General features: G+C 34.5%; 2 protein-coding genes across 5 annotated transcripts; both read left to right on the plus strand.

Annotated features, from left to right (window-relative positions):
* Positions 1 to 247: 247 nt before the first annotated feature.
* On the plus strand, positions 248 to 12,111 carry slc37a2 (solute carrier family 37 member 2). 2 transcript variants are annotated; one of them, XM_084113191.1, is made up of 18 exons: positions 248 to 903; positions 1,632 to 1,713; positions 1,892 to 1,982; positions 2,579 to 2,657; positions 2,737 to 2,872; positions 3,314 to 3,390; positions 4,626 to 4,792; positions 4,897 to 4,934; positions 5,856 to 5,993; positions 8,066 to 8,156; positions 8,244 to 8,306; positions 8,385 to 8,470; positions 8,943 to 8,991; positions 9,161 to 9,234; positions 9,424 to 9,502; positions 9,709 to 9,806; positions 9,945 to 10,057; positions 11,741 to 12,111. In XM_084113191.1, the coding sequence occupies exons 1-17, from the start codon at positions 848 to 850 to the stop codon at positions 10,011 to 10,013; spliced, it is 1,473 nt and encodes a 490-aa protein (XP_083969317.1). In that variant the 5' UTR covers positions 248 to 847; the 3' UTR covers positions 10,014 to 10,057; positions 11,741 to 12,111. The 2 variants fall into 2 exon arrangements, with proteins under 2 accessions (XP_083969317.1, XP_083969316.1); XM_084113190.1 differs by having other exon boundaries at positions 9,945 to 10,009.
* Positions 12,112 to 12,821: 710 nt separating this feature from the next.
* On the plus strand, positions 12,822 to 25,404 carry pde9ab (phosphodiesterase 9ab). 3 transcript variants are annotated; one of them, XM_084113187.1, is made up of 20 exons: positions 12,822 to 13,837; positions 14,020 to 14,145; positions 15,585 to 15,655; positions 16,228 to 16,305; positions 16,415 to 16,458; positions 16,600 to 16,654; positions 16,783 to 16,853; positions 16,962 to 17,049; positions 17,291 to 17,372; positions 17,490 to 17,564; positions 19,031 to 19,117; positions 19,198 to 19,302; positions 19,395 to 19,477; positions 22,062 to 22,218; positions 23,495 to 23,608; positions 23,695 to 23,799; positions 24,127 to 24,255; positions 24,341 to 24,436; positions 24,534 to 24,603; positions 24,907 to 25,404. In XM_084113187.1, exons 1-19 carry the CDS (start codon positions 13,823 to 13,825, stop codon positions 24,582 to 24,584), a joined length of 1,632 nt encoding a protein of 543 aa, XP_083969313.1. In that variant the 5' UTR covers positions 12,822 to 13,822; the 3' UTR covers positions 24,585 to 24,603; positions 24,907 to 25,404. The 3 variants fall into 3 exon arrangements, with proteins under 3 accessions (XP_083969313.1, XP_083969314.1, XP_083969315.1); XM_084113188.1 differs by having other exon boundaries at positions 14,023 to 14,145; XM_084113189.1 differs by having other exon boundaries at positions 14,072 to 14,145.
* The last annotated feature ends 281 nt before the right edge of the window (positions 25,405 to 25,685 follow it).

The raw sequence follows: 25,685 nt of genomic DNA on the forward strand, positions 1-25,685 counted from the left end.
TTTACATACATGTCATGTGACCATTGACCGACATCAGAGAACCGTGAACATGTGACAATGTTGCTAAATTGTTGAAATATTGAACATTTTAAAACATTTTAATACATATTCACTAAATAATTAAGTAAATATTTCAGGTCAAAGTGGTTCGGCCGACGAAGGTTTGTGAATCCCTGCTATAGACAATGGGGCCAGTTTAACCGAATAATGAAGGGTTAAGGCTCCGATGACGTCAGGTTATCACGAGTTCACTCCGCCGTGAGATCGAGTCCAGTGTGCCGCAAATCCGGGATGGAAATTGAAAACAGGAATGGCGACGGTACAACTGCACTGCCTGAGCTAAAGATCAATGAATTCTCATGTGATGTTGTAGACCAGACTAACGGGTATTAATAGCACCCGGCTTAAAACGTAGACGGACCACCAGTCAATGCAACCATGGAAATCTTTGGAAATTCAGAGCGCTTTAAGGTTTTTCCACCTCTGGAATTAGGAAATGACAGTACGTCTCCGATACTTTAAAGGCAACATTTACATCTGGTTTAGGATTCCCGGCTTCCAATGAACATGTTTAGATGGGCTTGTAGTTTTAGGTCGTGAGAAATGAACGCAAGCTGATCTGAGGTAACTTAACTTACAAAACACGATTAGTCAGCTAGTTTCGTTGTAAGTTATGTTTGTTTTAGGCTAACGTTACTTGCTTTTGATTTTATGGGTACGATTTTAATCTTAAGTTTGCGTTTTTACAAATTTTAATAGAAATGGGATTTTTAATGTATTGTTTATAACGTCGGTTAATCTTTAGTAAAGCTATTTTTTTTACAACGAAACCAACAACCTTGTAAAAATGAGATCTCTTGCCCCGGGCATCAAACTCATTACCTCTTTCTCCAGAGACAGCTGGTGAGTAAGAGCCCTATGTAAACACATCATACTTCTGTACAGATAACATGCTTTATGATGTTAAATTTATCCCATCATGTGTGTTTTGTATTGTTGCAGACGTGATTATTGAGTTTTGGTAATGTTATTAATTTTTGACGCTGCTTAAAAGTCCCTCATTTATCATCGGTAATGTTTTCAGATAGTGCTAATGTAACTTACATCTCAACGTGTTGAATACACAATTTTATTTAATTATGTATTTGTTTTATCTGATTAAAAATCACTAACCACAATTTAAGTATGCAGTGCACCATATAAATTAATTTACTTACTCAAAACACTGTTTAAAAATCCAAAACTTAATTTTTTCGAATTATTATTTTTGTTTTGTTTTATTTGTTAAGAATCTTCCATCACAGTTTAAACCTGCTTATTCATATGTGCGTATGAGCAGAGCACAGAGCAGAGAGGTTTCTCTTTTGCAGTGTGCATAACCCTCAAACTGATGTACGCTGTGTTAACCATGCTTCCCCCCCACAGGAAATGTGTAAAAAAAATTCATATAGATCATTCAGTGTGTGTATGTGTTTGCCTTAGGTGAAGTGTCTTCCTGTGCGTCACGAAATGTGGTTTCATTTCTATCACTGCTGACTGTTTTATGTAATAAGGCAAACACATTCTGCTTTCACCAATATTGTAAATAATTTTATTTAAAAACGTTCCTTTTATTTATTCCTTTTGATTAGGTACAGATTCTCCATCCTCATCCTAACGTTTGTCTTCTACACCAGCTACCACCTCTCTCGAAAGCCTATCAGTATTGTCAAGGTAATAAAAATTCATAGACCTGGAAACTAAACATTAACTAGCTGAGTGATAGGCCTGATCTGTAGAGGTCATGCAACAAACAGATTTTTTTTTATACAGATAAATCACATGATTGCAGTTGCATGTGTATGATTTGTTAAATAATAATAATAATTTTTATTTTTATTTTTCTTGACAGAGTCAGCTGCACAGAAACTGCTCTAATGTTATTCACCCAGCAGACGTCAACATCACTGACAATGACACCTGGTGTGATTGGGCTCCTTTTGGTGAGTTTGATATTTTGATTTCGTTTGATTGAGTTTTTAATAAAGTAAGATCTGCACTTCATCCCTCCATCCATACACTTTCAAAAGTTTGAGGTCGGTAAGATAAAAAAATAAATGCTTTTGAAAGAAGTCTCTCATGCTCTCCAAGGCTGCATTTATTTGCTTAAAATACAGTAAAAATATTGTGAAATATTATTACAACGTACAATATCTATTTTTACATATTTTAAAAAGTAATGCATGGCAAAGTTGCATTTTCAGCATCATTACTCCTATTCTTCAGTGTCACATGATCCTTTCAGAAATCATTCAAAGATGGTGTTTTGATTGCTCAAGAAACTGTTGAAAACAGTCGTGCTGCTTAATGTTTTGTGGAAACAGATTTTTTTCAGCATTCTTTGATGAATTGTACATTTAAAAGAACAACGTTTATTTGAAAAAGAAATCTTTTTGACTTTTACTGTCATTTTTGACCTATTAATATGTCCTTGCTGAATCAAAGTATTAATTTCTCAAAAAAAAGAAAAGTCTTTCTGACCTTAACTTTTAAACAGTAGTAACTTTGATTAACGCATCAATCTCTGTGTTCAATTCAGACCAGAACAATTACCAGAACCTATTTGGAGTGTTGGACAACTGCTTCCTCGTTGCATATGCTATCGGCATGTTCTTTAGGTATGCTATTGGATTTTCTTTGTTAGACTGGTGTGTTTTGCTTGAGGTATAACACCTGTTTTTGAAATATTTTTGACAGTGGGATGTTTGGAGAGCGGCTGCCTTTGCGTTACTACCTGAGCTCAGGGATGCTTCTCAGTGGCCTTTTCACTGCTCTTTTTGGCCTGGGATTTTACTGGCGAATCCACTCTTTGTGGTATTATTGCTTAGTTCAGGTAAGCTAGATATATTTTATAAATATAAACCAATGTGAAAAGGTGTGTTGCTTAGTGAAAAATTCATCTAAATCTCAACTTTGCCAGAGAGAGAGAGAGAGAGTCCCAGAATTTCTCATTGTGAAACCAAAAAAAACAGAAGTGATTCTTCCCCAATGGCACGTTTCTAGTCAAGGAGTGATTTTTCGAAATTAAATGAAAAGCATTTGGCATATTGTCAATTAAAAACATATTGTCAATTAAAAACACTCAAAAAGTGTTTGACAGACAGAAATATATCACGTTGAGCATTATTCGTTGAGTTATTTCACAGTAAACCTTGAGTCATGTTGGTACGAGTCACACGGCTAGCACATGACCGAACCGTGCGGATTATACTGCTTCTTGAACATGTCCCATGTGCTCATTAGGTTTGCTGATTGATACGTTTTTCTTTTGCAGGCCTTAAATGGGCTGGTGCAGACAACAGGCTGGCCGGCAGTGGTAGCGTGTGTTGGGAACTGGTTTGGGAAGGGAAAGTAAGTGACTGTCATATTCTGTGCTGCTTGCTCAGTATATGTGTTGTTGACAGTGCAGAATTGTATCTGCATTTTCCACTAACACAACTAAATGCAGATCTCCACAGTCCATACCTGCTGCTACAATCCCACAATGCCTAACATGAATTCATAAAATCATAAACATAAAATCATACATAAAACATAAAATCAATATTAAACCTCAATTGCAAACCATTTTACTTCAATAATATGACACATTTCAGGGTGAAACAGGATATTTAACAAGAAAATGCATCATTATCCATCAGGAATTGATTGGATGGTGAAGTGTTTTTTTTTAAAGAGCCAGATATGATTTTGAGTTAGTAAACAATTCCAAATAACTATTTATAAGCTATTTATTAACGTTATCCAATAACCTGGATGGCCTAAGTTATGCCAGAGGCAGACAAAGTTATTACATTTTATTACATTTTGATTAAAAACTTTTGGGAACACTTTAAAAAAAGGTTTAATTTGTTAACATTAGTTAACATAAACTAACAATGAACAATACTTCTGTAGCATTTATTAATCTTAGTTAATGTTAATCTCAACATTTACTAATACATTATTAAAATCAAACATTTTATCTGTTCAGTTACCATTAGTTAACACACTGTGAACTAAATTATAATGCTCACTGTTAGTTTATGTAAGTAAATGCATTAACTAATGTAAGCAAATGGTACCTTATTGTAAAGCGTTACCAGGCTTTTTTTCATGCTTTAAATATTATCCTCATCATTTTTGGGTCAGTACGATTATTTTTATATTTATTTTTTTATTTTCTGTTTTATTTTATGTAAGTGACAGTACAGACATTTATAATATTACAAAAGATTTATGTCTCAAATAAATGCTGTCCGTTTGAACTTTCTTTTTAATTAAAAAAATCCTATTTAATATATTCAAACAGATAACGGTTATTTTAAATTCTAATAATATTTTAAAATATTACTGTTTTTACTGTGTTTCGCATAAATGCAGCCTTGGTGATCAGAAAAGTCTTTTTAAAAACATTCAAAGATCTTAACACCACACTTTTGAAAGGCAGTGCATTAACAAAGTAAATGGGGTCCATTTTGATGTCATGTTGACCTTGAAATTCCAAATTCAATATAACTCCAAATTAATTGGTAATTGAATCTTAAGATTTTCAAAGTGCCAGGTTGCTCTGTATGTTCAGTCCTCCTGATGCTCTGTTCATGCAGGCGTGGATTCATCATGGGAATCTGGAATTCTCACACCTCAGTGGGAAACATTCTTGGTTCGCTCATTGCTGGTGTCTATGTGTCGTCCGCGTGGGGCATGTCATTCATTGTGCCTGGTATCATCATCGCTTGCACTGGAGTCATCTGCTTTTTCTTCTTGGTTGAAAGTAAGTCACACGTGTTATATCGGTGGGGAATTGGCATGTTTATGCATCCATGTTGTTAACAAAAGACAGGAACAGAATCACAACATGCGGTTTCTCTTTTACAGAACCTGAAGATGTGAACTGTACTCCACCACAACACCACGTGAGTTCATTTAAAAATGACTTTTCTCCTGCTGCAAAATATTTGACGAGGTATCTACTCAATGAAACTTTAAAGCTAGGTTCTCTACCATAAATTTGCTTATCTTGAATGACCAGCAAAACAGAAGTTCACAGCCATTTCATGTGTGAGCTGAGTTGCAAACTAATGTGAAAAGGCTTACTGACGCTTGTTTGACTGCCATTAGATTACAACAAATAAAACATTTTTGACAAATTAAAGTATTTGCTTTACCTTTAGCCTCTCATTTGCAACACAGCACTAGTGAATTGGCTGAGAAATTACCTGAGAATTGAAAGCAGAAGCACTCGTGAACAGAGAGAAAATAGCTTGTTATGCAATCTGGATGAGTTTTAAGCTGTCTGTTGAACTGTGTTATTATCTAAGTTGATCTCAGTGGCTGGAATTCATTACATGACTTTTACAATCTGAACATTTTAGAACACTTGTTGACTTTGTAAATGGTTACATAGGACAAACTGGGCTCATACACTAAATGACTGAGAATCACACACTACCAGTTTTTCAAGTTGTACCGAACACAACAAATCTACACAGAAACGTGCCTCATTGCTAAAAGACACATGATCAAATAAAAACAGTATGTGTTCTAAGCTTAGAAAGCTTAGAAAGAAAAATGGGAGTCTCTGCCCATCATACACTGATTTTCTATGAAATCTGTCAACTCTGTCTAACCAAAATCTGCAGACTGGCTATAATTTCCAGCAACTAGCATTGACTCCTCCAGACTGCAAATCAGGAGGAAAAGCTGTGCAAAAGTCATGTAGTGTATTCCACCATTAAGTATACAGTATGTACTTTAAGTATTGTCTCTTACTGTTCTTCCTTTAACAGACAGTTTTTCCTCCATTATATAACACTAACAGGCTCTGTTGTGTTTAGGAGAGTGTGGAGCAGGAGCCTCTCTTGAGGAACTCGTCCAGTAATGAGGAGATCTTCAGCAGTCACACCTCCACAGCCGTGGAGCCGGTGGAAGATCACACAGAAGCCATCAGCTTTGGCGGAGCGCTCAAGATTCCTGTGAGTGACCTGTTATTCACAGTTTTACTCCCACAGCTGTTAGTCAGTCTATGTAAAGAATGTATTTTTAAGAGATGGAGTTGACCTGATCTGTTCATTATTGTAGATGAGCCAATTCTGCCAAGTGTAAAAAAAAATAAAAAATCATGCTTTTTGCTTTCCCAATCTAAATATATTTTTTTTGCTAAAGTGTACACTGAAAGAAAAATGCTTTTCTTGCTAGTATTTTTGTCTTGTTTTCTATAAAACAAATATTTAAACATTCTTAAGTCAATGTACATTTACAGGGGAAGCGAAATGACTTAAAGGGATAGTTCACCCTAACATGAAAATTATGTCATAATTTACTCACCCTGGAGTTGTTCTAATGCCGTATGCCCTATCTTTTTTAGACCACAAAAAGGAGAATACATTTTTTTTTTAAATGCTCCCCACTCATGCTCGTCCATGTAATGGCAGTGAATAGTGACCAGCATCAATCTTTAAAAAAATAAATAAATTGTGTAAGGCGTGTGCCAGTAAGTCAGGGCTACCCCGCGAGAAAGCAAAAGGCTCTCCTGAGAATTAACATTTGAACTCTCTCTTGCATATGTAACAGCAACATCCGAGATGCACCACACAGTGCAGCTCACACCTCTTTTAGTCTCATCATCTCCCCCTACTCCCTCTCTTCTCCTTCTCACCTAAAACTCACTAAAAACCTATGCAAAGTTAAATGTGTACAATAAGTAATTATACATGTTTGGTATCATTTGAAATGTCTCAGTGTGACTGGTACAAAGGTCTCATTCACAAAGAAGTAAAACAAAAGGTAATAAAGTTTTTAAGAGTTTAGAGATAACTTGCATACAGAGGAGGGTGCGTCTTCCAGGCAAATGGCCTCCTGCTCTCAAAAGGTGTAAACTCTGAATGCAAATTCCCATTGTTAGCAAATGTTTCCATGTGAAAGAAGTTTCTGTCTTGGTCTGGGTATATAATGAATTGCAACAAGAGGCTCAGGGCGATTTAACTCAAATGAGCCTGTGATGGTGAGTGTATGCAAAACACTTCGCATCATGTATTTTATAATGTCAGGTTCGCATCTTCCCTCTTTATTCCAGAGCATTTGATGTTTTTTATTTATTATTATCTCTGAACTGATTATGAAATTGGCATGATACTCTTACCTGGCATAATAAATTGTTACATTTGATTTTATTCCGACTAACTCTGAAATTGTTTTCCCAAGTAGATTAAATGGATTCGTGTGTTACCGCAATTTTTGCGTCAGATTAGTGACGACTAATATTTGGCACTAATTCAAGTGTACGTGTTTTGTAAAGACAAGAAGTGAATTTCTGTATAGGGCAGCAAAAGTGCTGCTTGACCAACCTAAATCTGGGTGTGTTTTAATTTAATGTTACTTTAGATAAGTGTATGTGGGAAACCACGGCATGGCCAATCCAAAGCTGTTACAAGACTGATAAGTTGGCTGACTTATATCTGTAGTAGTGGCCATACCTCTACTGAAGTAAACGTTATTTTAATTAAAAAATAAATAAAAATAAATCATCAAAATTAAGTAAGTTTGTGCTTAAAACAAGAAAAATATGTTTAAAAAAAATAATTCAAAGGGAAATCAAGATTATTTTTCTTACCTCTAAACTCCCTTAATTTTAATCAAATTTCAAGCAAACAAGACTAAATATCTTAAGTAAATTTGCTTCTCATGTTAGTGTATCTTGATTTAAAAATGTTTCTAAATTTGTAGTGGAAAATAAGACAAAAATACTTAGTAAGAAAATATTTTTTTACAGTGTAAAATGCAAAAATAAAAAGTCTTATTTAATTCCATTTATGGATTTACATTTATTCCTTTACCTTTAGCAGATGCTTCATGTAAAGTAACTTGTATGACGAATGCTACGAAATAAGCGATTCACCCTATTGAGTAACATCAGAAATAAGGAAATATGATGTTGCAAATGTGTACAAGTTAGTACAGAACAGTAACAGCTACATTCATTTGTTGCCAGGACAGAAGTAAATATCATAATGTCATTGTTGAAAAATGTGCTGTTTTCATTCTGCAGGGTGTGGTGGAGTTCTCCTTGTGTTTGCTTTTTGCAAAGTTGGTCAGCTACACCTTCCTCTACTGGCTTCCTTTATACATCTCTAATATTGGTAAGAGTCCTTTATCAGATGCTCTCAGATTTCCTTCGGCTCTTATGCACAAATAAACAGTCAAAAAAAGTCTGCTCTATTCCTTAGCTCATTTTGATCCTAAAGAAGCTGGGGACCTATCTACATTATTTGATGTTGGAGGAATCGTGGGTAAGCAAGTGGATATGATAAATATTGGATTTATTTTGGCCATAAGAAATATCTAAGTGTTTTTCTTTTCTGTGTTAGGTGGCATACTGGCTGGATTGATATCTGACTACAGCGGGGGCCGAGCCACGACTTGCTGTGCCATGTTGATTATTGCTGCTCCTATGGTGAGTCTCAGTTGTTCTTTTGTCTTTTTTGCCCAGACTTTGAGCAAAATGTCTACAAAATAAACACGAAATGCAAACTTCTGTTTTAGCGAGATATTGCAAATTGATTTGAACTATTAAGAGGATGTAAAAGCATTGAATGTTCCCTTATCCATTGACTAAAGCTAATCCATTAGTTTTATGGACCATAAAATTTAGATTTGTTCAGATATAATGTGCAATGTTTATGTCTAGCGACACTGATTCTGTCTGTAAATGTTCCTCATAGTAGATTGTGCTTCCTAGAGAAAAGTGTCAAACTGGCCAGCTCGCAACAAGTTGTCAAAGTTTGCTCACAGTTTTTACAGACTACTGAAATCTTGTACACACAACGCCTTCAAGCTCGAGTTTACCTGTGAACCTCTCTAAATGGATGGACAGGTTTATCTTTCCTTAGAGAACTGCTTATTCATATTTGCTTTTCTTTCTCAAGCTGTTCCTGTTTAATAAGATCGGCCAGAATGGCTTGGCAACCACCATCGGTGAGTATAGAGTACCTTAAATTTAAGTTTGCCTTTGAATCCACCATAACAGTCCAATGATGTTGTTAATTATCAATTAAACAGTTATGTTGTGAATATTGATTCCCACAAATAACAGCATGTCTCTTTTGTGTCTGCACCTCCTCCTATGCCCTTTTCTGACCCGCAGGCATGTTGCTGTGGTGTGGTGCTCTCGTGAATGGACCCTACGCCCTCATCACCACTGCTGTATCAGCTGACTTAGTAAGCGTTTTCCTCCATGTGCTCTTCACATGGACATTTGTAAAGTTTCAAAAAATAAATAAAGACTCAAAACAGATATATCAACACTGACCTTTAAAATCTCGCTGTCAATAACTGATCAATAAACTGTTTTGTAATGTATCAAGCTTTATGTGTTGTAAATTTCATAATGTTTTTCTTATCTTTTAGGGAACCCACGAGTGTCTGAGAGGGAACTCTAGGGCACTGTCCACTGTGACCGCCATTATTGACGGCACTGGATCAATAGGTATGCAGGGAATGTGAGGGTTTTTTTCTATTTATTGTGTTATAATCTGGCAGTGAATTTTAAACGTTTTGTTCTTGGCATTTAAAAATCGAGCAATGTTTTTAAAAGGCTATTGACAGTAAATGTAAATGTAACATTAAGAAACCAATGTTTGTTTTGAAAACTTCACAAATGTTACATATTGTGTAATGTTTAATGACCTCTAGGTGCCGCTGTTGGGCCTCTGTTGGCTGGTCTGATCTCTCCCACCGGTTGGAACAATGTTTTCTATATGCTCATTACTGCTGATGTACTGGCCTGCCTGGTGAGACTTCAGTTGCTGTTTATCATAATGATTGTTTATTCCAATATTATCTGTAATATTATCCAATGTGTAATAGCATGATGGGTGTGTGTTTTCAAGCCAGTTTCTCACTGTCTCCCCTTGTTCTTATTTCTGTAGCTGTTGTCCAGACTCGTCTATAAGGAGGTCAGAGGATGGTGCGGATACACTACAAGGCAGAGAGGGTGAATATCCCTAATTCACTCTTGCTCTTTGCGTTTATGGTGAAATATGTAAGGAGATCCTGAATATATTAATGTAAACATATTGATATATATATATATACTGTATATATAGGGCTGTCAATAGATTAACATTTTTAATTGTGATTAATTGCACCCTTTAGTATTATTAATTACATACTTATCGTAAATTTTAAGCATACATCATTTATCTTGTTTAACGTGATTATTTTGTCAGCATTTGCTATCCAGTAAAGTAAACTATCAGATTGAAGGATGATTCTCACTAAACGGTATTTTCTGCAAGCTTTTTTTCAAAGTAAATTTAGATGTCTTTCCAAAAAAGGACCCTTAGAGACTCCAAAATCATGACACCTAATAACCAAATGATATAAGGAGTCCATATAATTCATACAGTTATGCACACCAAAGCTCACATGAAAGAAAAAAAAATCAGACCAAAACTTTTCAGAATTCATTGTATTCTATATGTTCGTGTTTTAAAGCTAAACAGACAACTGGCTGCGTTACTGTTCTCTCTGCCATCTCAGATGTTATAGCCTAAGACTGATTTTCTTTGCATTAGTGCTTTTTTGAACTGGACTGAAAACTTTCCTGCAGTTTTGCTGCTTAAAATGATCTGATTGGAAACAGAGAAACGAAAGGTTTAGAATAGAAAGTTCTTGCAGCATTGTAGATGTGTGTGATAAACTCCTTACTTCTAAGATCATAACTGCGTGATGTAAATTACTTTAATGTCATAAATTTGCATGCTTCATTAATTTATTTGCTTTAAATTATTTTAACGTGCTAAAGATTTTGAAATAATTGCATGCAGTAATGTTGACAGCCCTAATTCAAATTTATGCATGTATATATGCATGAATTTCTCTGTTATATATATTTTTTCATTTGCTCTCTCTTCACCTTAAGATTGTAATGAAGATATTGAATATTTTATTTGAATATTTCATGTGTCACATGATCCTTCAGAGATCATTCTAATAGGCTGATTAAGAAATGTTTAGATTATTCTTCAATAGGAGTTCATCATCTTTAATAGCACTTTTTTTTTTGCTAAATCTTCCATGCTATGACATCATTGGCAGATGACTTTATTAAGGTTTATTTTTAACCATCAATATTTTAACTAGTGGCCTTTAAATCTGCAGAATGATGCTGCTTGGGCTAATTGCCATTACATGTACTTGATATTAGTGGCTGCCCAAAATACATATCGTCATTACCAAAGCAATTCTGTACTTGAACTAATTGGGCCTTCCTGCTTTCAATATAATTCAGTGAAGGCTATTTTTGGAGATTGCAAGGCCATCACAATTACTCCAAGAGGTTGCAACCCGTCTTGGGAGTTGTTAGTTTTTACTGTTTTCCCAAATGACTAGCAGAAATGTGTGTGTTGAGGTGGAAAATGATGTATGCACTTCAACTGTCATATCATTATGTCTCTAACACCCTTGTAATTATCAATTCCAGTAATGAATTTTCAATTAAAACAAAAAAGGCTAAACTAAGCCTTTTTTTGTGCTTTTTACTACATACATTCATTCCACTAATGGTCTCCAATAGCCACTTTTGACACTCGTCAAATCCACAGGTGGTGATTATTTGATCTGGTTTTTGTTTTATTACATTGAGTGAATCTGCTGATTATTAGGGAAGCGTTTAATTTTGCACCATGTGTTTGCAGTGGTCTCATCTGTTCTTTTCTTTCAGGTTCAAAGAGATCTGAGGAACAAGTGAATATCACACCTGCGACGGAAAATTACCTGCAGCATAACGACAAAAAGGGACCCAGGATTGAACCAACACGCCAAGCCTTTTTAAGCCCCAGGGTTATTTTATATGAAAATTGTAACGTGAGACTTTCATCCTTTTATACTGACAATGGAACAAAGCTCAGCTTCTGCAGTGAAGGAGGAGGAGAGTTACACACTCCCTCGTCCACACGTCACCTGAGCGAGATGAACACAAGAGAATCACTAAGCTCCTTCATTTTAATACAGGATGTTTTTAGTGACTGATGCTTAATACAAATGTACCTTTTTTCTTGCATTAAAATATGCCATCAGTGCTCAGTCCTTTTATCTGCGCGGTGTTTGTGATTATTCATAACCTCACTTCATGTTTGTTATTGGCCTGGCTCTCCGTGCGATTGAATCGTTCCTGCAGTATGTGTGTTTGAACAAGACCTGAATAAGTATTGCAGAAGGTACTGAGGTCGTATCTATGTACGTACACACCTAATCAGTCAACTTTATAAAAATAGCAGGTACTGTAGATCTGAGCATCCCAAGAGAACCTCTCGGCTTTATTCCCTGAGGCTCCATATGTGCGGAAGAACGCTAGCTGGCTTTCTTGCTTTAGGGTCCAGATACTATCAGCTTTTGTCAAAATGAAACCACATGTGAAAGGCAAACAGTCATAGCTGCAGAATAATGCTCTGTAATAAATCATTTCTGGACACTGATGATTCTTGACTGCACATTAGTTTAAAAGTAAACTATGCCATTGTTTTTTTTGTTTTGTTTTTTTTTAAGTTCATGTGCAGGTCATTTCACACTATATGCGGTGATTTGTCACAATGCAACCTTACCATCAAACAGCCTGTTCGGCTTTTTTTTTTAATAAATTTAAATAGTAAAAAAAAAAAAAAAAAATTATTAAACATCGAAAATGCACAAGATGACATACAAACGTATGAGACCATTGTTTTGGGCAACAGAAATTGCAATCATTTCTGTAATTAATTAATAGATTAAATAATTATTTGTAATAGTATGAAAATAAAATCATAATTTATGAAAATGAACCTTTTTTTGTTTTTTGTTTTTTAAATCTACACTACCATTAATTTGCGGTCCATAAGTTTTTAGCACTAGTAAGACCTCAGCACTACTTCCGGATTACGAAAGTGCATTAAGTTCAAATTAGTTGTTACAATTTAGCAGACTTTAAGTACACCAGCTTAGTTCTAAAAGTGTAATTGCAGGATATTTAAGTACATATGTAAATGTATTTGTAGTATACTTATAGAAATAAATATATTTCAAAAACATTTAATTTAAACATATTTATTTTTCACTATAGAGCAAACCCTAATCCTAACCCTGACCCTAATATTCCTCAGTACTTAAATGTATAATTACACTGAAACAAGGACAGCCTAGTGACCAAAACCTTATAGTTTCTGACATACAGCCCTTGTGACAACTTGCCCCGGGTTTTCCCTGTATGTTTCTCATGCCAACAAAAAATAAAAATTGATGAAGCATAAGGTAGAAAATTAGATTCCACTTTATATTAGGTGTCTTTAATTACTATGTACTTACATCATAAAAAAAAATAAAAAAAGTTAGTTAGGTACATCTACTTATAATGTTCATGTTGTATTGCAAAACACTATAGCTGCTATTGATGTAAGATACAGGTAAGATTAGGGGCAGGTTTGGTGGTATGGTTAGGTTTGTAGTACACATAGTTAAAGACACTTGCAGTAATGTAAAGAAAAATGAAAATTGTGTCTATAAAATAACATCAAAAATAACATTCTTTATTTGAGTATGTTTGGGTAGATATTGCATGTGTCATGAAAAGGAGCAGTGTTGTAACGGGTACGTGTGTCGCCTCCAAGCAGTAGATGACATGGAGTGCATAGTCAGCTCAGAGCTGGAACAGTTCCTTGGCAACGCTGGAGAGCAGGGGAGTGAGTGATAGTCTACTTAAAGAGCAGAGCTGTGACTCCACCGCATCCAACACCTCCATCAGCATCTCTGAGTGAGCGGCTGCAGGAAACTGATGGCACATGTTGAGGTAGGGCAACAGCTTGCATTTATGTGCTGTCAAATATTCTGCAAATGCTTGTTTAAGTGCCATGGATCCACTTTATATCCTATGAATCAGCTGGTGCATGTAACTTGTGAATTAAGAGAACACTGAGTTCATTTTAATGTTCAAATTTTGTTTCTAAGTGTTTTTTTGTTTCTGGCTCAGAGAAGGAGGTAACTATAGATTGTGTATCTGTTGCAAAACCATCATCACCATCAGAGGTCATGGGGTCGAGTTCCTCATCTTATGCCCCTAAAACTGTTTATCTGGATGTGGATGGAAAGGTGCAAAGGGTGAGTCTCAAGATTTTCAACATAAAGGATTAAGATACTATTATAATGAGATGCATTATAATTGCTAATGCAGTTGCTAATTTTATGGTCAAATATTTAATTGTATGTGTGGTCAAAATGATGAACTAACGCTAAACAATACTTTTGCAGTATTTATTAATATTTGCATTATTAAAATAAAAAGTTTTATCTGTTAACATTAGTTAATGCACTGTGAAATAACATGAACAAACAATGAACAATTGTATCTAACATTAAAAAAGATGCTTTAAAATATATTTCCCAAAGTGGTAACACTTTATAATAATTATACAGCAATAAAGTATTATAAATCATTTGCAAACTAGGTAATTCATAGTTAATATATTGCAGTCTCATTCATTGTCACTGTATAACCAAATTATTATAGTTTAATTAGCTCATATGTAAAGATTTAGATAATGCTTTGTTAACAACTTATTAACTGTAAATAATTCTCACTTTAGATTAGGTCATGGAAAATGGAAAAATGTTGAACGCTAGAGCTTCTCAGGGCTAACTTCACTTCTTGGAGTCGTTTTTGCAATTATTTTAATAGACTAGCGTGGCAATGACTTGTAGTGGATGTATGAAGTCAGTTCTCCTCAACTTCAGTAACCAAGTGTAGTTCATTGCATTAACTATGAACATGACCCACTAATGTTTGACAACCAGAAATTGTCACAACACGTTTTGTCTTCATTTTGAGCACTGTTTGTTGTTTTATACTTTAAAAACTATAAAAATGTGTGTGGAATTCTTGCTGTCCTGCTTTAAGATAACTGGTTTGATATTTTTGTATCTAATATTTTTTTATTTAAATGGCTCAAGTGTCCAAATAACTTTTTTATTTGGACACAAATAACCTCTCCAGAATAAATAATGTGTTTTCTGTTTGTATATCGTTTCAAGGTTTAGGGTTGAAAAGTCTCTTAATCTCACCAAGGCTGCATTTATTTGATCAAAACAGTAATATTGAGAAATATAAGCAATTTTAATATATTTAAATATATTTTATAATGTAATTTATTCCTGTAATGGCAAAGCTGAATATTCAGCATCATTACTCCAGTCTTCAGTGTCGCATTATCCTTCAGAAATAATTTCCAATATACTGATTTGGTGCTCAAGAAACATTTCTTATTGTTATCAATGTTGAAAAAGCAGCATTTATTTTAAATAGAGATCTTTTGATATTATAAATGTCTTTTACTGTCACTTTTGATCAATTTAATGCACCTTTACTGACTAAAACTGCTTATGTTAAAAATATATATTGAGGGTCACTGTGGGTGACACATGGTGACTCAAGGGCAAATTATATATCATCACCTCACAGCTAACATGACTGATGGGGTTATGACAAATAATGTTCTTTGATTCTTCTACTTTTTCCTTAATATGAATTCTTATGTGTTTAGGTGATTTTTAGTCGACACTGTAGTCCATGTGACATTAAGGAGCTTCTTTGTTCATCATCCAATATTGCCAGGTCAGTATCATTGTATCACTGCAAAAAGTGATTTTCAGACTCAGTATTTTTGTCTTGTTTTCCAGTACAAATATCGAAACATTCTTAAATCAAGATGCTTGAGAAGCTAAATGACTTTAGATAATTACGTCTTGTTTACTGAAAAATGTATCAAAACAAGTGTGTTCTTCACCTTCATGTTGTGTTCGGATCATTTTCTTTTTCCCGAAAATGTTATCGCATTGGACTAAAACTTATTGGCTTTGCTCACACAGCGTATAACTACTTCCCAAAGATTTTAGGATAATCTTTGTGCTTTTTTGGGACTTTTTTCACCTTGTGTCACTTTTGTTCCCAGTCAAAAATGAATGGTATACAAAAATAGCTTATAAATCTCGTTATGCTATATTATCACCAAATATTGGATTCAATATTTTAGTTTCTAGACATTTTTAATGGGAAACAAGACAAAAAATACTTAGCAAGCATACTTTTTTTGTTTTTTTGTTGCAGTGTATGAATTTCCATCAAATTTTTTGTGCGGATTATTGTCCCAAAAGTGACTGGAATATGTTGTGCTCATGTCTCTTCAGAAACACAGCTATACTTCTGATTGACTCAGAAGGAGCATTGATATCTATTGACCCTACCATGCCTGCAAACACTCCAAAGTAAGAATTCAAAATTGGGATAATGGTGACAACTTTAATAAAGACTAAAAATTATATATTACAGTTACTCAGAAGCAATTTGTGTTTTACTTTCTTTGTTTGTTTCAAGCAACTTATATAAGGTTATGCCCCATTCCACAAACCAAGGAGGAGGTTAGAAAACTTTTTACTCTTGAAATTTTACATAATTAGTCAAAGGCAATGGCTATTACATGTGTCTAAAAATAGATTAGAAATGAGGCAACCGACAGTAGCATACACTATAAATACACAACTTTTTATTCCCTTTAAAAGAGAAGGAAGACATGTTCCAGAACGTCCTGTCACAAGTGGCTGAGCAGTTCAGCAGGTACAGTAAGACACGTCATATTCTGTCAAACTGTCTGCATTTGCTGTAAAGTAAATGCTATGATGATTCAAATCAGTGTGTGAAATTACATTACGTGTGCACTGTCACGAATGTGAAAAAATGTTCAGGGCTTTCAGGATCAATGAGCTGAAGACTGAAGTGACCAACAGGCTGGCCATGCTGGAGAAGAAAGTGGAACGTGAGTGATTCTCTGGGATCTAATGCAATCTCTGTGTTGTTTATCTGGATGTGGAGGGAAAGGTCTCTAACCTGATGTTGTAAGCTAATTGTCTCTGTATTATTACAGTCGAGGGACTGAAAGTGGTGGAAATTGAGAAGTGTAAGAACGATCTTAAGAAATTAAGAGATGAAATTACCTCTAGAGGAGGAGTAAGGTATGGACGCCTATATTTTATTTTATTTTATTTTATTTTATTTTATTTTATTTTATTTTATTTTATTTTATTTTATTTTATTTTATTTTATTTTATTTTATTTTATTTTATTTTATTTTATTTTATTTTATTTTATTTTATTTTATTTTATTTTATTTTAATTTATTTTATTTTATTTTATTATTTTATTGCAGTAATTCCATAAGGAATTTTTATTTGTTTGTTAATCTCTTGCAACCAGAGTGAACTGCAATTGCAAATTCAACTTTACTGATGATGGGAAGAAACTCTCTCCCAGACGAGATGTCCCAAACTACCCAAAGGTAAAAACAAACAAAATAAATACCATTTGTATTTTGGCATACATAGTGCAACCATGTAAAATCATTGTAATGATGTTTCAATGTTGTGTTTTATCACTCTGTTATGTGTTTGTGCAGTACACTCTTTCTCAGGAAACCATAGAGGCTCTGAAAAAGCCCACCTTTGATGTATGGCATTGGGAACACAATGAGGTCTGTCATCTATTTTTGTGTTAAGATACCTTAAGACATGCATTGTTTTGATTTTTATACAAGAAATATTTTTTGCCGTTTTATTACTCTTTCATGGCTCAGAAGACTTAACGAAGTTCTTAGTTGTGTTTCATTGCAGTAACAGTTTGTTTGTTTGTTTTTTAATTCAAACTGAATAGGACAAATGTAACGTTTGGTTGCAGTAATACGCACGACGCAGGAGATTCAGAGAGACGAATCGTATTTAATAATGAATCCAAGGAGAAACTCATAGAATGCAACCATCAAATATAAGCAAGACAATAATGAGGGAAATAATGAACAACAGGTGAACATAATCCAGTCAGAAACCATAGAAACTAACTAGCAAACAGATCTCAGGCGAAGCAGAACAGGGAACAGAATGAAAACGAAACAAAACCAAAACACAATTAAACAGACTTAGGGTACATTTACACGACAACAATGTACTAGAAACTGAAAAGTTTTTCCTTTGCCCCATTTTTTTGCGTACAGAAGACAACGTTGTCAAAACAATCTCCGTTCACATAAAAACGTTGTATTATGCATGCCAGGCCAGTAGTTGGCGGTCACTTTGTAAACATACTAAACATAGACTGAACTCGTAATATGCTTTAATACAATAAAGACTTATTGTAATATATATTTTTGCCACTGAATTGCATGTTTATTGCAATTAAATTAAATTGTATTATAAGTTAAATTTATATTAAATGTAATTAGCTAAAATTTAGAGGGTTTTTTGACCCACTTAAGTACATCTTTATATATAATCTCATAATTACTTCTAGTCTTTGGTCTTTAAATATGGTTGAAGTGTACTGCTGAATGTACTGACAAGCATTTATGGTAAACTAGAACATACTTTATTTTATAGTGTCCTTGTACTACGTACTTACCATAGTAATAACAGTAAGTATGCATAATTGCATGCAACTTACCCTCAACCAAACCCTAATCCTATAAGTACAGTACATGTTGTTAATTAATATTACTCAGAACTTAAATATATAATTACACTGTAACAATAACACCTTACAATAAAGTGTAACCACATACTTTAATGTCATTTCTATTGAAAATGATTTAAATTAAAACTTTTTATTTAGCATTATGACAAAGTGCAATTTTAAGTGTACTTAAATGTATTAATAAACATAGTTGTGAAAGTGTACTCTTTTTAAGTGCACTTTCATTGAATTAATATTATCTGCAATTACAGTTTAAGATTAGAAAGACACTACAAGTGCACATGCAATCACAATGGTGCATTCTAGTAAAAACAACTGAGATATAAATGAGATTTCATTTGTAATTTGTCATACTCTGTAATAAAAATGAAGTTTGTGGTTATCAGCATTAGTTTTTATATCAGACATAGGCCTACAGGTCACATGGAGTGATGTGTTTGTTTGTTTGTTTGTTTGTTCATTGGCTGTTTACAGATGCTTAGCTGTCTGGAGTATATGTATCATGACCTTGGGCTGGTTAAGGAATTTAACATGAACCCCATAACTCTCAAAAGATGGCTGGTAAGATGAGCTTTCTGTGACCTGCTTATTAACTGAAGTAGGCCTCAAAACTCACCTGCTGTGTCTCTGCCCAATCAAAGCTGGCAATTCAAGAAAACTACCGCGACAACCCTTTCCACAACTTCCGTCACTGTTTTTGTGTGAGCCAGATGATGTATGGAATGATCCATCTGTGTAACCTTAAGGTGAGGTCATGGTGACACATGTATCTGTCCTATAGAGACAGTGCTTGTGTGTGTTTGTCAGATCAACATGCTACTTGTTTTTTGTTCTCTAGGAGAGGCTGACTATGACAGACATGTGTATTTTGGTGACTGCAGCAGTGTGTCATGACCTGGACCACCCGGGATACAACAACACGTATGTCACTGACATATGAACCCTCTCAGAGAACAATACCACTGACAACACTGTTCTGTGTATTTTGCCAACTGTAAACTAAACTTAATTTACTGTGTTTTGAAGTTAAACTTAAAAAAGTTTGCCCATGCAAAAAAAATACATACATACATACAGTGCTGGGTGTAACTGATTACATGTAATCTGGATTACATAATCAGATTCCAAAAATTAAGTACTTGTAATTATATTATATTTTAAAATACTCATAATCAGACTGCAGTTACTTTTTTACTGATTACATGATTGCATGTTATTCTCACAATGGCAGTAAATTATTCATTGATTATCCCTACTTCAGCCACTAGTCGTGCTTATCACTGAAATCTAAGACCCAGACAGCTTTTGATCATTTCAAATGAGAAATCATTTCAGTTCAAAGTGTTTTCTCAACATTGAAACCTTGCATATCTAATCAGCTCTTGACAAACACATTAATTATTATTTGAATAATCCCTCAGTGAGTCATTTAACCATGCATTACTGTCTTTGGAAGGCTTTTGTCTTTCAAACATATTAAAATGTACAAATTTACGTAATTTCATATTTACATGCAATGCAGGGAATCTCCAAATATTTTGTCACCTGAACATTTTTGACATAAAATCTCAGGGGGTACTTGAAGTAGATATATTAATAAGTTAGGTCAGTAATAAAATTAAATCAATAAAAAATTAAGTTCACGGCTCTCTGATGTTGGTTAATGGTCACATGACATGCAGGCAAACAAATAAAATATATTTTACTTTAGTAAGCGTTTTATTCTGATTGTTTTTATTTTTAAATTATTTTATTTAAAAAAAATATACTTAATAGCTTTTCATTAAACTCACAAACGCCCTGCAGTTCCATCATGAAACCCACATGTAATGTAATATTTAATGCACTGTTGATAACAAAGAATGGACTATATTTTCTTTCTCTTTGTATTTTTAGATCAATATGGTTCAAGATTATCCTATTCAAATCAATGTGATAATTACAAAAGTAATCTAAAAGTAATCAAAATTTAGTCAGATTATATTACCTTAAAGGGGTGGTTGATTATGATTTCACTTTTCTAACTTAAGTTAGTGTGTAATGTTGCTGTTTGAGCATAAACAACAAATTCAAAGTTACAACGCTCAAAGTTCAAAGCAAAGGGAAATATTTTCTTTTAAAGAAATCGCTTTTTAAAGTCCACATGAAATCAAAATTGACCATATTTACTATATTTACTATTGACCATATTTACTGTTTGCCTAAATTGATCGTTTTGTGGTGAACAATTCATCCATGCAAGTCAATCCACACAAAAAATTTTTTTGGCTTCGTAATCTTTAATCAAAATCTGAAAATGCCCCTCCCCTCTGCATTGGAGGACCTTCCCTGATGACGTAGGTTTGAGGACTTGGGTTGGGAAACGCTTAACCACTCCCCTCAAACCGTTAGTCTGTTATGAGCGAGAGATGGAGAGGAGGAGCGCTAGAGTAAAACCCTGCCCTCTGTTCAATATTCCTTTTCACTGGGAAATACGTCACAACACTGGAGAAAAGTCGTTTGCAACTTCCGGTTCACGCGGACTTTAAGGACTACAACAAACGGCTGGTGGAGACTACAAGACAACCCTAGAATTTACATAAACCCCGCCCCCGGAACACGATTTATAGATTATCAAGACAGACTATGCTAATCAATGACTAGAAGATATCTACACATCAGAACAGCTACATAAATTCATCAACTAACCATTCAGAAATGTCCTGTTGCATCCTACATGTTGTCACTTCTTCTTGAGTCTATCCATCATTGACTCCGTTGACATCATCTGACTCTGGTTTGAACATAAAAGGCTAAAAGTTTTTGAAATTTCCAGTGCATGTCTGTGTGAGGTAAAAGGACACAAACTGTTGTAGCTCCGCCCTCTGTGCTGGGAGCAGCAGCTCATTTGCATTTAAAGGAACAGACACAAAACAGTGCGTTTTTGCTCACCCTCAAAAAGTGACAACTTTAACATGCTATATAAAATATCTGTGGGGTATTTTGAGCTAAAACTTCAGACACACTCTGGGACATCTAAGACATATTTTACATCTTGTGAAAAGGGCCTTATACCACCGCTTTAAATGTGCAATGTAATGTGATTAAACTACTAAATACAATATTTGTCATGCAATTACAGTGTTAATGGGAACGTTACTTTTGAATGTTTTCTCAATATATATGATGAGTTAAGATTTTTACAGTGAAATGGGGAATGTTACTCTTGAATGTTCTCTGAATATTCTGAAACAAGTAGCATTTAAAAAACGTTTGGCGAAAAAAAACATTTTTGAAACATTTCAAACATTTTGAGAAAAAAAAAAATTTATAGACCAGATAACTTTGAACTATTGTTTTATTAACGTTACTGGAAGTACATTTGTTCATAACTTTGAGAGCGCCTTGCCACAATGTTAGCGAAAGTTCTGAGAACATTCCCAGTTAGCTTGGTAGTTTAATGTGTTCATTTTTTTTATACAGTAGGAAGTGATAAAAGTTTTGCCCTCTATGGTTCTGTAATCAGGTATCAGATTAATGCTCGCACTGAGCTGGCTGTGCGCTATAATGACATCTCTCCACTGGAGAACCATCATTGTGCTGTGGCCTTCCAGATCCTCTCCATGCCCGAGTGCAACATATTCGCCAATATAGAGCCTGACTCCTTCAAACAGTTACGACAGGTACCTCTGATCCCACACACACATCCACATCATGTTGCAGATGCAGTTTTTATCCAGAGGAACAATGTTTTGCTCAAAGGTTGTTTTTTCATAGCTTCATGAAACCAGTTACGCCACTATTCAAAAGTCTGGTAAGATTTTCGGTTACACTTTATTTAAATGGTCCACTTTAGACGTTCTACTAACTAGAAGTAACTTTGCAACTACATGTCAACTAACTCTCATTAGTATTAGTAGACTGTTTGGTTAGGTATGGGTTCAGGTTAAATTGACATGTAATTGCAGTTACTTATCAGTCAAATGTCTGTTGGAGGACCATCGAAATAAAGTGTTGGCAGATTTTTTTATGTTTTTGAAAGATGCTCACCAAGGCTGCGTTTATTTGATCAAAAATATAGAAAGCATAGTCATTTTGTGAAATATTATTACCATTTAAAATAACAGTTTCCAATTCAATATTTTTTTTTTATGTAATTTATTCCTGTGATGGCTAAGCTGAATTTTCAGCATCATTACTCCAGTCTTCAGAAATTATTACTCAAGAAACATTTCTTATTATTATCACAGTTGAAAACATTGTGCTGTAAATTACTTTGGTGGATACCAAACCATGTTTAATTTTTTTCAGGATTCTTTGAAGAATAAAAAGTTCAAACAAGCAGCATTTATTTGAAATATAATTTTTCTAGAAACAAATTAAAAATCTGATCAGTTAAATGCATCCTCACTGAACAAAAGTATTCTGCGAGCAGCAATTATCGGGGTTCAAGCACTTTAAGGCCTTTAAGCACATGCGTAAAAAGGTATTATGTTTTATTTAGCAAAAAAATAAGTAAAATGTCTTACTGACCCCAAACTATAGTGTATGTTTCATTTAAGTATCAACTTCGTTTTCAACACTTCTTCTAAATTTGGAAGTGGGACATAACAAATGGGACATTTGCTGACAGTCTACAGTATTACATTCACAGTATATTCACAGTACAGCACTTTTAAATCAATCTGTAGAAATTTGCTTCTTTGCATTGTACACTCTTTAAAATAAAGGTTCTTCATTGGCATCAGTAGTTCCTTAAAGAACCTTTAACATACATGAAACATTTCCATTGCACAAAAGTGGAAAAAGGTTCTTCAGATTATTCAAATGTTCTTTACATGTTCTTTACGAAATGGATATTTTGGAACCAGCTTTTGGAACCTTTATTTTAAAGAGTTTAGTCAAAATTCTGCTGACCGTTTTAAACAATCCTGAATGTATTTTCTGTGTCCACTGTAGGCGATCATTACTCTTATTCTGGCGACGGATATGGCCAGGCATGGAGAGATACTGGACTCCTTCAAACAGAAAGTGGACAACTTTGACTTTACAAATGAGGAGCATGTTAAATGCGTATGTGTTTCTTGCTATTATGATTGAAATAGCTTTCTAAGTATTTATTGGCTTTATACTGTATATTCAATTCTGTGTCTTTCCAGCTGAAGATGGTCTTGATCAAGTGTTGTGACATCTCCAACGAGGTCAGACCCACTGAGGTGGCAGAGCCGTGGCTGGACTGTCTCCTGGAGGAGTACTTCATGCAGGTATCTCTTTAATACGAGCCGTTTCATGCAAGTGCTTTGAAAATGAATGTGGTCAAAAGCTTATTAAGCTTTTGTTTTTTTAAAGAAATTAATACCTTTATCAAGGATTTTATGTTTACTAAAACTAAAACCATAAAAAAACGTTCATTAATTGAAATAAAATAAACAATAACTGAAATAAAACAAAATAAAACAAGCATTGTTAAAATCAGCATATTAGATTGTTTTCTGAAGACTGGAGTAAGGATGCTGAAAATTCTGCTTTACAATCACAAAACTCACCTTTTTTGGCCTCATTATAGTTTGCTTTTTGGTTTGTTTTGGCAGAGTGACAGAGAAAAGTCAGAAGGTCTTCCTGTGGCTCCGTTTATGGATCGTGAAAAAGTCACCAAACCAACGGCACAAATTGGCTTCATTAAATTCGTCCTCATCCCAATGTTTGAGACTGTCATGAAGGTTTGCACAGCCATTATACCCACTGACATTTGAACTGGATCTTTGAACTGAAATGATATAACATGGAAACTGTGTCTGTGTTCAGCTCTTTCCACAGATTGAGGAGCTCATGGTTCAACCTTTGAGAGACTCCCGTGATCACTATGAAGAGCTCAAGCAGATAGATGATGCCATGTCGGAGGTAACAAGAGCATGTAGAGGAAGTCCTAAAACTTTATAAACAGCCTTCAGAATGCAATGCAGATTAACTATTATTTTGCCTTTGTATGATGCATCAGGCACAGAAGAAGAAAACAGAGAGCATGTCTTTGGGTGGAAAGAAGAAATAGGCAATCTGCTTCTTTAATGGTATGCAGGACAAACTTTCAATCTCGCCATTTATTAAAACAGAAAATTGTCTTTCTTGCATCAGATTCCTGACCTGCTTTTGCGTAACTTCATTGGATAGGAACTCAAAAATTTAAATTCTGTCATCATTTGCACATTTACCCTCATGGTGTCCCAAACCTGTAAAATTTTGTCTGGAACACACAAAAAAAGATAATTTGACAAGTGTTTCAACTGTTTTTGTCCATATACTGAAGCAGACTGTTTGCATGGAAAAAAAAACCTGAGACCTTGTTGACTCACTATCCCATTCTCTTCCTCTAGGGATCTCAGGCTGATCCAGCTCCCAGTTTCCTGAAACTGAGGTTTTGAACTGTTTGGGCTCTCCAAGCACCCTATTTCTGAAGGAGAGTGTTGGACACCTTCTATGTATTGAGACATCAAGAATGTCCAGAAAAGGCAGTCACCTGTAGTGAGGGAGTCAAAATGACTGATTATGTTGATTTTGGTGGTCTAGTTATTCTTCACAGATATGTTTGTACTAAATGAAGTAAATGAAGTTTAGTATGAAGTTTTCACTTTAAATGAAGTGCTTGACCCTCAAATATTGATGTATTGTCACAGGCTAGACTAAAATAAATCCCTTTAAGAAGGCGCAGTCAAGATTTGTAACTTGAAGATGCTTGGTCAAATAATGGCATTATATAAAAACACAAACTGATTTGTACTTTGGTACATATTGTTTTTAATTCTGGCACTGAGTGAATTTTGCAGGAACTGATTTCACCAAAGTTCCAAAAGAATGAACAAAAAATATTTCAAATCAATAAAATATACATTAATCTTGAAACTTGTCTAAATTGGTGTTGTGTTTTACTTTTTGATGGGAATGTAAAAATGTTCAGCATTAAAATTAGATAACTATTAAAAATTAATTTCTAGATGAGCATCTTTAAAAAGAAATTAATCCGTAAAAAAAAGTGAGGCATGTTTCAAGAAAGGCCTTTACTAAGGCACATCTTCTGTTTAAAGACAGGTGTTTTTGAGGGCTGCAGGTGCAAGAGACACGTCCGTTGCTCTCTGTCCCCACTGGATCTGGATGT

This window comes from Abramis brama (assembly GCF_963993115.1).
Source record: "Abramis brama genome assembly, chromosome: 5".
Classification (NCBI taxonomy): Eukaryota; Metazoa; Chordata; class Actinopteri; order Cypriniformes; family Leuciscidae; genus Abramis; species Abramis brama.

What these genes read in the sequence shown, in the direction of transcription:
- pde9ab (XM_084113187.1), top strand. An exon ending in TGGATGGAAAGGTGCAAAGG is followed by an intron (nt 14,146 to 15,584) that starts GTGAGTCTCAAG and finishes TTATGTGTTTAG; the next exon opens with GTGATTTTTAGTCGACACTG. An exon ending in ATGAGGAGCATGTTAAATGC is followed by an intron (nt 23,609 to 23,694) that starts GTATGTGTTTCT and finishes GTGTCTTTCCAG; the next exon opens with CTGAAGATGGTCTTGATCAA.
- slc37a2 (XM_084113190.1), top strand. Translation starts at nt 848, where the DNA reads ATGAGATCTCTTGCCCCGGGCATCAAACTCATTACCTCTTTCTCCAGA. An exon ending in AACTGGTTTGGGAAGGGAAA is followed by an intron (nt 3,391 to 4,625) that starts GTAAGTGACTGT and finishes CTGTTCATGCAG; the next exon opens with GCGTGGATTCATCATGGGAA. An exon ending in TGATTATTGCTGCTCCTATG is followed by an intron (nt 8,471 to 8,942) that starts GTGAGTCTCAGT and finishes TTCTTTCTCAAG; the next exon opens with CTGTTCCTGTTTAATAAGAT.